The following is an 11,323-nucleotide window of genomic DNA, read 5'->3' as shown; positions in this document are numbered from 1 at the left end:
TCATGCTAACCAACAGTAATGCAGGAAGGAAGATCCTGCACAAGCTGTTCAAACTTACAGAAACCTGATTGTCTAAGAAAACATGTTAGGGGAGGGGAATTCCTCTTGCACATCAGTAAAACTAAAATTACAATATTAATGAACAATAATTATATATATATTGTAATATGTATCATAAAAATATGATGATGATTTAATTGAAACCTCTTGAATATTCACATACCACACTTGCAAAACATTTTTTTCTACATTTCTGCAAAGTCACAGTACTTCTACTTCAGCAGAACATTTTAGTTTTTGCTCATCGCAGTGGAGCGCACTTTTGATAAACGCCTCCAGCAAAACACATTGTGTGTATCATGTCATATCATCTACAGAGGCCGACACCTGTATGTTACACCTCGAACTGAGGAGGGCCAAACACAATCTTGTCTGACTCTGTTTTCTACGCTAATGATACAGGCCACTTCACTGGTCTGTGAAGGCTTTGTGGATACATCAACATTTCAGCAGAGGTTGTCTGGTGTGGCACAGCACTTTGTGTCTCTAGATGTTGCTTAGCAAGATGAATTTCAAAGATCACTGCTGCTGTCTAAAAGGTGTTATAACTTTCCTTATTCCAAGGTCGTATTTATTGATTCACATTGTTGGGATACAGAGCAAGCCAAAGAAAATGCTAATATGAAGCCACAGACTGTGGGGATGCGTGCTTTAGCCTGACTTCACATGCCCCCTTGTGGATTACATCTGTCACTTTTGAATAATACCACACTCTATAGCATGTCTAACCAGTTTTCAGCTGCTGGTCTGTGTTACTGATCTTTTAGAAAAATCGCTATATATCCCAAACGCTGTGTGAGATGTGAGATGTCTGAAATTGAAACAACCCAAAGTTGATATTTCTGTAATGTCACATTTCCAGGTTCAATGAATAAATTAAAAGAGTAGAAAAATAGATGACTTCCTAAAGAGATATGTCTTAAGTCTTTTTTGTGATAAACTTTTAATTATTTTTATCAAATTACAGACAGGTATAATGCAGAGTCATAGATACATGCATACACATATAGGAGAAGCACAAACACCAAACCCCCCACCACCCTGAAACCCACCCTAGGGATCATAGATGAAGTAAACAAACAGATAGATTAAATGAATAAATGAGTAAATCATGTGTACATGCATACACGTATACACATATGTGTATATATACTGTATGTACACACACACATAAACACACACATACATATGGAACATACAGTGTAAGTGTAATTAGCTTGCACTGAGTAATTTATCACATTAACCCAAAAAGAGTGAAACTGTGAAAAACTAATTTAATTTGTTCAGCAGCTTCACATAAGTTCATATTGTCCTGTTTGGCTCCATGAATTCAAGCTACAGACTGTTCTAGGTTTAGATATGTGTGAAGTTGATAATAAATGCAGGTTTGTGTCATTAAATCAGGCATTTATCACCGAGTTTGTGTGACTGATGGTACTTCTGCAATAACACTGATGGTGCAGAGAGACACTTGTGCTTGGTTGCTTTTATTTTACAGCACTTTGTAACTTTAAGTTATAGTAGCAAGTAGCAGTGGCAGTAGTAGTACTAAGTAGCAGTATAGTGCCAGTGTCTTCCATAGTAGTAGCAGTAGTAATATTACACCCACCAACTGTCATTACCATAACTCAACTTTAATAAGATACAATAATACAACAATAATTGATGAGACATTAAGTATGCCTTCATACAAAATAATAATCAGACTTAAAATACCTCAAATTAGAACTATACTGAATGCCTGATTTCAAATTAATGAAGCTGATAAGTGATTAAAAAGTTGAATATAATGTAGCACTGTGCAAATGAAAGCTTGATCAAAACAGAAAATAAAACAAAACCTTTGCAGGTTTTGCTAAATAGTATAATTCATGATTCATGACACCTGAGCATCAACACTGATCAGCTTGGTTCTCCTCATCAAAACCAGACAGATTCTTTACTTCATTGCTCCATTGGCTCATTCTCCATGTCAGAAACACATTTGATGTCAGAGGGGAAAATATCCCAAGCGTCCAGCCCAGGAACGTGCTTCTCCCAGTCGGGCTGAAGAGGAGGATTGTTTAAAGCCATCAAACAACCCAACCAGTAGCATTCAGCAGCGAGATGTGCTTTGTGTTCCAGGAAAGGAGTCTGGAGGAGTTAGAAGGTGAGAAATTGCTAAGTTTTACATGTTGAATCTAGCAAATTAAAGCTAAATTTCCCATTCCCATTTGTCCATTTGGTCCACAAATTTCTGAACTTTTTCGGTGTACAAAACACTGACATACATCAGACATACCTTAACAATATCTTCCTTTCTGCTGTAATACAGAGCCATTTGAAGATTTTGAACTGTTGACAGTTTGTACTCTTTAACCTGTAAGAAAGGAAGAATGCTGACAAAAGCATAGTAACACAAGCTTAAATGTGTCAGTTTTCACCAGTGGCCCTACAGTACCTTCTGAGGTCTTGATCCTCTGCTGTGCTTGTTCAGGTCAAACATTTCCTCTATGTGCTGCTTCTTTTTCTCCATTTGCTCTCTTGCATCCTCAAACATGCACTATGAATATGAATAGTTTAGTTTAGTTTTGCTTTATTTCACAGTGATAAAGAAATGCATTAATGAGGACACAGTAATAAAATTAGTAATAAATTACTAATTTAAAAAACAGATAAAAAAAAAAATAAAAAAAAAATCAAAATGAAACAAAACAAGGAGCCAATAAGCTTCTCAAAACAAAACAAAAAGATAAACAAACTGAACAACAAGAGCAGGGCTGGATTCACCAATGTGTTCTTAAGATAGTTCTTAAGAAATGACATAAGAGAAAAATTTAGGAAGTTCTTAAGAAGGCTCTTAAGTGCAATTCCTCAATATTTTCTTAGTAACAGTCTCATTTCTTACGAATATCTTTAATTCTCCAACTTAAGAACTTCTCAGAATAGGGCCTGAATTAATTCTGGTTAATAAACTTTAGGCTTACTGCCACTGAGGCTAGGAGACAAGGCTAGGAGGCTAGGAGACAAGGTGAGGAGGCAACTACTGATGAAGTATATGAAAAGATTTAAACATTTGTTGCTGTTGGTAACTGTAAAATTTGCAGCTTATTTTCAGCAGACATGAGACAGAGGCCTACCTGGCCCTACACCAAATAAAGCTTTACAATAAATGTTCATCTTAATGTTAGGTGTAGGGGAACCTGTGAAGACTTTGAACTATAACCTACTTGTCTAAAATGTGTTTAAATATATGATATTAGAGGCTTTTTTAAGACAGCTGTCTTAAAGTAAAAAAAAAAAATCAAGAACAAATTTGAGAACTTTCATTTCAAGAATACCATTTATTCCTAAGTCTTTTCTTAGGAAGAAACATAAGAAGAAAGTTAAGAAAATAGATAAGAACTGTTTTCCTATTTTTTTTTTCCTTAAGACTAAAGTTAAGAAAAAAATGGCACTTTTTTTCTTAAGAGGGTTTTGTGAATCCGGCCCCAGGTTTATTACAAGGTTTATGACTCTGATCAGGAATTGAATAAGTGAACTACTGAGTTATCTCAGTTCAATGTAGTTTCCCAAACAGCATCAGTAACTTAGAGTCACCAGACTGCACCATACCTGAATCAAATGTTTGGCCGAGTGTATGTTGTCATCCTTTGATTTCAATTGGCCTTTGATTTTAGGCCACTGTATGATTCTGAGCTGGTCGTACATCTCTTTCAGTCGAGTTTTACTCACTGGGTTGTTCATGTTCTCAGAGTCTCCTGTCTTTATTGAAAGAGACATTTCACTTGCCACTCTATGCAAGGAGAGATGAACACAATGAGATTTCTCCTACTTTATTTACATGCTTGAGTTTCCCGAGGCAACACTATATAAAGCAAATTGCAATTTCTTTTTCAACATGCTGCAGGTACCTGTCTTTGAATGATTTAAATTCTTCCTCAGATTCTTTCAGGGCGGATCTGTAGGGATAAAATGTAGCATGGAAATGTCTCATGTTTTTATTCAACAAGTTCATAAATAAATAATTGAATTAAAGTTTGTAACAAGATGTAACACATTCATGTAACAGGATTATATTTTTTCAATTTACTAACAATATTTTTTATGTTTCCAATCCATAGTTCACATCTTAATGGTGGCCTCAAACTGTCCTTTTATCCTTTAATTGCTATTTATTTATTGAGGGTTTATAAGGAATTTATCTCTTGAATTCTCTGCACCTCTACTTGGAACAACCTGTAGAGGGAGCTCAAGCTTCAGAAACTAGTCACTATTTTAAAGTCAATGGAAACAGCATCTATTTAAAATTGAAAATATTTAAAAGGTTTTGATGACTTCGGTGTTTGTGTCTATAAACATGTGTATTGTTAATGCCTTTGAAACTATGTGAGTGCTTGTAATTGTTAATGTGGAGCAGAGTGTTGCTGGAGAAGAGTGTCTGTGTTCAGCAAACCAGGTTTGTAATGGTTAAATAAATAAGTTTTAAAAAATCAATAACGCATTGCTTTGTAGGACCTTTTCTCAAATCCAGTACATTAAATAAACATGTGATAGAAATCTAAACGTGTAATCCTTAACATGTTACATGCCTGTTACATTATGTAAACCCTTTACAAATAGTGTCACCAAGGAAACTATGTCAAGCTAATTTGAATTCATAACCTATTTCATTGTGATATTTAAAATTGCCATTAAAAGAAGTTCAGAAAAATATTTACCTCGCCTCCTTAAGTTTCTCCTTGTAATGTTCATCCATTTCAGCCATACTGTGTTAAAAGAATCTTAAATGGTTATTTTGGTTGAACCAGATTCACTGTAATTCATAACTTTAATGCCATAAATGTATGTAGTTCATGGGATGTTTTTTGGATTATCTCTGTCTGTTCCATAAAATGAATACAGTATTATCAGAAACCCACCTTTTTTTATGTTCTAGTGCATTTTGTTGACACTGATGGCAACTTGGTGTGCCACATGCATCTCTCTTGGAGCTTTGGCTGTGTAAAGGAAATGGAAATTGTAGTCAGTATAAGATGTCTGTTTCTATGATTTGTTCTGTGCCAAGTTTTACTGCTTGTGGTTGATTGATTATTCAGGAATGAAACATATTGGGGCAACTTCAGAGGCAAAGTTTCAGGATTTCCCAGTGGAGTTCCACATTCACAAAAGATTTTGTCATCAACTAGGCTCCATCACTGTCTGTGAAAGAAACCCACTATATTAGATTTATTTTATTCTCTTGCTGTTTAATACTGCTATATTTTTTTTTTCTTGCTACTTTTGATGACTTTGGTGTTTGTGTCTATAAACGTGTGTATTGTTAATGCTTTTGAAACTATGTGATTGTTTGTAATTGTTAATGTGGAGCAGGGTGTTGCTGCAGAAGAGCGTCTGTGTTCAGCCAACCAAACCTGGGTATATAAAGGTTAAATAAATAAGTTTAAAAAATCAATAACGTATTGCAATGAGGACCCTTTTCTCAAATCCATTGTGCATTAAAGAAACATGTGACAGAAGTCTAAACATGTAATCCTTAACACGTTACATGCCTGTTATGAATACATTATGTAAAGCCTTTACAAATAGTGTTACCAAGGAAACTATGGGAAAACTAACTTGAATTCATTGCCTATATCATGTGCAATATTTAAAATTGCCATTGAAAGAATGTTCAGAAAAATATTTACCTCGCCTCCTTAAGTTTCTCCTCGTAATGTTCTTCCATTTCAGCCATACTGTGTTAAAAGAATCTTAAATGGTTATTTTGGTTAAACCAGATTCACTGTAATTCATAACTTTAATGCCATAAATGTATGTAGTTCATGGGATGTTTTTTGGATTATCTCTGTTCCATAAAATGAATACAGTATTATCAGAAACCCACCTTTTTTTATGTTCTAGTGCATTTTGTTGACATTGATGGCAACTTGGTGTGACACATGCATCTCTCTTGGAGCTTTGGCTGTGTAAAGGAAATGGAAATTGTAGTCAGTATAAAATGTCTGTTTCTATGATTTGTTCTGTGCCAAGTTTTACTGCTTGTGGTTGATTGATTATTCAGGAATGAAACATATTGGGGCAACTTCAGAGGCAAAGTTTCAGGATTTCCCAGTGGAGTTCCACATTCACAAAAGATTTTGTCATCAACTAGGCTCCATCACTGTCTGTGAAAGAAACCCACTATATTAGATTTATTTTATTCTCTTGCTTTTAATACTGCTGTTTATATATTTTTTTCTTGCTATTTTTGATGACTTTGGTGTTTGTGTCTATAAACATGTGTATTGTTAATGCCTTTGAAACTATGTGATTGTTTGTAATTGTGAATGTGGAGCAGGGCGTTGCTGCAGAAGAGCGTCTGTGTTCAGCCAACCAAACCTGGGTATATAAAGGTTAAATAAACAAGTTTAAAAAATCAATAATGTATTGCAATGAGGGCCCTTTTCTCAAATCCATTGTGCATTAAAGAAACATGTGACAGAAGTCTAAACATGTAATCCTTATCATGTTACATGCCTGTTATGAATACATTATGTAAAGCCTTTACAAATAGTGTTACCAAGGAAACTATGGGAAACTAACTTGAATTCATTGCCTATATCAGAAAAATATTTACCTCGCCTCCTTAAGTTTCTCCTCGTAATGTTCTTCCATTTCAGCCATACTGTGTTAAAAGAATCTTAAATGGTTATTTTGGTTAAACCAGATTCACTGCAATTCATAACTTTAATGCCATAAATGTATGTAGTTCATGGTATGTTTTTTGGATTATCTCTGTCAATTCCATAAAAGGAATACAGTATTATCAGAAACCCACCTTTTTTTATGCTCTAGTGCATTTTGTTGACACTGATGGCAACTTGATGTGACACATGCATCTCTCTTAGAGATTTGGCTGTGTAAATCAGGGTATATGCATTTTGAATTGACAAAGGAGCCCAGGAGCGGCCACTGGGAGAGAAAAAAAGTTATATGGAGTCCATGATTTACTGTAACTTGTGCACGTTTTAGTTCATTCGTGCGCACGAGATACAATTCGTTCCCTCGATTTCGTTAAACTGTGCAGTTTAGGAAAAATGGAACTTAAAAGGAACCTTTTAGGTATTGCAGATAGGCCTAGTAAGGATTTGGTATGTTAATATCCATTGTCTGTTTACACTGAATAGGCAAATCCCCCAGATATTGCAATATATTTAGCCACTTAACCTTCAGGCCATGTAAACACAATCAGGTGCTGCAACACACCCAGGACAGGCCACATTTAAACATGATCACCAATATGTGCACTGACTTTATAAGCTCGTCGTCAAGAGTGCATGTATTTATATATCGAGAGCACAATATCACAATTTCGAGGCACGTTTTGGCAATTCGTGCGCACGTAAAGAGGAAATCGAGGGAACGAATTGCATCTCGTGCGCACAAATAAACCAAAACGAGGACTCATTTTAACCAGATCGAGGGAACGAATTGCATATCGTGCGCACGTTACAGTAAATCGTGGCCACGACAAATTATTTTTCTCCCCATGGCCACTCCCGGGCTCCGTACTTACCTGTAGTACACTAATACAGAATCTCTCTCTCATGTTGCATTGCATTCAGCAATGAATTATAAGTCTATGTCTATGAAGTTCATCATTTCTCCTTAGCTAAGTATTTTACAGACGCTCTTTGAACATTTTCCTGTGCACCATAATTTCATCACAATCAGCAACTCAGTGAAGAAGGCTGCAGTCTGTGTGTCAAGACACAAGTTCAAACTGTGACGTGTGAATAAAAATGCTGATAAACAAACCTTTGAATATGGTGTTGCTCCCTCCAGAAATCGTTTACTGATGAGTATTCATCAGATTTTGAGTTATATCTGCAAAAGGGGCATAACAAAAATGTTATCAAGCAGCATGTATCTCTATCTTGTACTGTTAAGTACAAGTAAGTAATAGTTTGTATAGGAATTAATTGAATTAAATCTGAAAACAGTATGTCACTCCACTCAACAGCTGCTGCATTCTACAGTGTAGACTTTTCAATGGGAAAGTTGTTAGAACTTTTCTACTCACTCTTGCTTTTTATTAATTTTGCTATTTCTCTTTTCTCTTATCTTGTCCAAGGCAGATGTGTACTGAAGCTATAACTCTGTCTGTCAGCGGTACTAATGTATGTTCCAACAAACTCCAAGGGGGTTGGGCCTCAGCAAAAGAGAAAAAAGCCTACAGGCTATAAATACACAAAGTGAAACAGTGTCCTTCACTTTGTTGGAAGCACTGCTGCTGCTGCATTTAGATTTTTTTATTTCAGTATTGTTGATTCTACCATGGGTGAATCGTTTATCATAGCGATAGACTTTGGTACTGCATACAGTGGATATGCCTTCAGCGTGTCACCCAGACAGGCACAAATCCAACCAACTGTGCCATCCTGGGGAAAAGAGCATGGATATGAGACCTTGAAGACTCCTACCTGCATTCTTTTCAATGGAGATGAAGAATTCCTCAAGTTTGGTTATGATGCCAAAAAGGCATACACTAGAATGGGTAGCGAAGAAGCAAAGAAAAACTACCTCTTTGAAAATTTTAAGATGGCACTCTATGGAAAAGTGAGTAAAGAGTGGTTTGTAAATGTAAATGTACAGTAGTTTTACATTTGAATGCCTCATGAATAAAGGCAGAATATACATTTTCCTATAATGTAGATTAGATTAATAAAATGATGTCTTGTTATTACCCACACATCAGAGCTACCTAGAAATTATTTTTAATCCAAGATGTTGTTGTAATGCTGCATCGCACAGTTTCAGGAGGGAAAAAAGATTACTAAATTTACCTTTAGTGCCGAGTCAAAAGGAAGAAGAGAATTGAATCCAAATTGAGGGTTGAAGTGGTTGTAGTGGAAGCTGGTGGTTGAAGCTGGATAATAGCTCTTTCACTTTGGCTGCCCTCACAACGTGTTTGTTTACAGTGGTTGAATCTCAGTGTCTCACTTAGTGTCCTAGTGTCATATTCTGCAGTGTTACTCAGTGCTAAAGATAGGTCATAGGCTATTTTGGACTCCTTTACATCACCAGACAGTAACTCCTGGTTCAATCTGACTCAAATGGTAATGTTTTGTGTGATGCCTTAAGAAATCAGGTTCCAGCTCTAAGAATATTTGAACTAATATCTTGTCAATCTTCACCAGCAACTCAACGAAAATGTAACGATTGAAGCCATAAATGGCAAGTCGATGAGTGCGTTGAAGGTAATCACAGAAACCCTGCGCTACCTGAAGGAACATGCACTGAAAACCATCAGTGGCAACAAATCTGGACGGGAGTTCACTGCCTCTGATTTCACCTGGGTGCTGACTGTGCCTGCTATCTGGGATCCTTCTGCAAAGCAGTTAATGAGAAAAGCTGCAACTGAGGTAACTACATTTAAACTATATACAATACACATTTTCTTCCTCATATTAACAAGAATGTGTGACTTTTATTTTATTTCTAGGCTGGTATTGTGACTGAACACAAAGCAGACAAGTTGGTAATAGCACTGGAACCCGAGGCAGCCTCAGTCTGGTGTAAGAAGCTCCCATCTGATGGTTTCATAGCAGAGAACGTTGGCCAAAACACACTGGAGCAAGCTCCTGGAACACAGTACATTGTTGTCGATTGTGGAGGTATGTGGTGCTGTTAGTAATTATGCAAACTATTTTCTGTATTTCCACAGGCAACAGCATACAAGTTGTGCAAATTTGTCTTTTCCCATTTCAAATTTTACTTGAATTGCAAAATATTTATTTATTGCCTCATGTAATAGTGTCCAGATTTGTAAGAACGTATTGTTAGCTCAAAAGCTGTAGTTGCTCAGCAGTTTTAAGCGCAGCCTTTTTGTCTTATAGGTGGAACTATTGACATAACTGTACATGAAGTGCTGGGTGGAGGAGCCCTGAAGGAGCTGTACAAGGCCTCTGGTAATGACCTGGGAGGGCAAAATGTTGACAAAAAGTTCAAAAGTTTCCTCAAAGAAATATTCACTGATGACCTCTGGGATGAGTATGAAAGAAGTTATCCCAGCGAGTTTCAGAAGATGATGTACAGCTTCTCGCTTCTTAAATGTGTGGAAGAGGATGTGGAGATTTCCTGCCCGTATAACTTAGTAACATTAGCTCAGAAAAGGCAAAACATAGAAAGGTACTTCCAGAGAGTGCAAGGTGCATCCTGGGATGAGGGGGTGATCAAAATCTCAAAAGAGAAAATGAAGTCTTTCTTTGATGAGAGTCTTAGCGGGATCCCCAAAAATCTCAGAGAAATCTTGAAGAAAGATTTAAGAATTGAATACGTTCTGTTAGTGGGGGGCTATGCCTCAAGTGTGATTCTGCGCAAACACATTAACAAGCAGTTTGGCAGTCAGTGTAAAGTGCTGTGCCCTTTAAATGCCCAAGAAGCAATCGTGAAGGGAGCCGTCATGTTTGGAAGACATCCAGAGGTTGTGGCATCACGAAAAAGTGCCTTTACTTATGGGGTTGGTACGTGTGAGAGGTTTGATGAGTCCAGGCATAAGGCAGAAAAAAAGTTCTCAAACACAGAGGGTGACTGGTGTGATGATGTTTTCAAGAAACTGGTGGAAATTGATCAAAATGTGGGTTGGAATGAAACCAAAGAGCACATCTTCACTCCAATAGAAGCAGATCAGACATCGGTAAAGTTTCCTTTTTATCGCACAGAGAGAAAAGATCCTAAGTATGTGGATGAATGGGGAATTGACCCAGTTGGTTCATTTAAAGTTAGCATGCCTGACACTACACGTGGCCTGGCTCGCGAGATCAAATTAGAAATCAAGTTTGGCTCCACGGAAATACAAGCCACAGCCACTGACATAGATTCCAACTCAACAGGATCTATCAAGATTGACTTCCTGAGCACAGCATAAGACTGTAACAAGAATATCTAAAATACAAGAATATCTGTAGGAGCTTGGGGGCCCAAGTTATGCCTGGGTTATTCTATAGCAGGCAGATGACAGGCAGATGACAGGCAAAAGCCTAATCTCCCAAAAAGGTGGATGGTTTGGCATTGGTTAAATTGGAAGAATTATGATTTCCACTTTCCTTCATATTATAATGATGTTATATTTTATAAGTTTTTTATGTCAGTCAATAGATTTTGTATTTTTCAAAATGAAACATGCATCAGTGAAACATCTTGTATTACACTTTGATGTTACAGAACAACAATACATATTTGCACTCATTTGCCCCCTTTACACTTGGCATTAACATGTCTCATATCCAAAACGTGTCTA

At 36.7% G+C, this 11,323-nt stretch overlaps 2 protein-coding genes across 2 annotated transcripts; one reads left to right on the top strand and one right to left on the bottom strand.

Moving 5' to 3' along the window:
- Positions 1-1,945: 1,945 nt before the first annotated feature.
- On the bottom strand, positions 1,946-5,778 carry LOC139658038 (uncharacterized protein PF3D7_1120000-like). Its single transcript, XM_071536056.1, has 8 exons — positions 5,730-5,778; positions 4,962-5,039; positions 4,761-4,808; positions 3,954-4,001; positions 3,655-3,835; positions 2,501-2,602; positions 2,342-2,419; positions 1,946-2,193 (listed from the first exon to the last, which is right to left on the bottom strand). The coding sequence occupies exons 1-8, from the start codon at positions 5,774-5,776 to the stop codon at positions 2,005-2,007; spliced, it is 771 nt and encodes a 256-aa protein (XP_071392157.1). The 5' UTR covers positions 5,777-5,778; the 3' UTR covers positions 1,946-2,004.
- A 2,580-nt stretch (positions 5,779-8,358) lies between these two features.
- On the top strand, positions 8,359-11,011 carry LOC139658037 (heat shock 70 kDa protein 12A-like). The gene is made up of 4 exons (XM_071536054.1): positions 8,359-8,640; positions 9,222-9,446; positions 9,527-9,698; positions 9,921-11,011. Exons 1-4 carry the CDS (start codon positions 8,359-8,361, stop codon positions 10,949-10,951), a joined length of 1,710 nt encoding a protein of 569 aa, XP_071392155.1. The 3' UTR covers positions 10,952-11,011.
- Positions 11,012-11,323: the final 312 nt, after the last annotated feature.

This window comes from Centroberyx affinis, unplaced genomic scaffold (genome assembly GCF_046629955.1).
Source record: "Centroberyx affinis isolate AG114_WGS23_722 - 3 ecotype Tasmania unplaced genomic scaffold, CSIRO-AGI_Caff_v1 ptg002817l_1, whole genome shotgun sequence".
Taxonomy (NCBI): Eukaryota; Metazoa; Chordata; class Actinopteri; order Beryciformes; family Berycidae; genus Centroberyx; species Centroberyx affinis.
The sequence above is the reverse complement of the archived record's forward strand: the minus strand, read 5'-3'. Positions and strand labels throughout refer to the sequence as shown.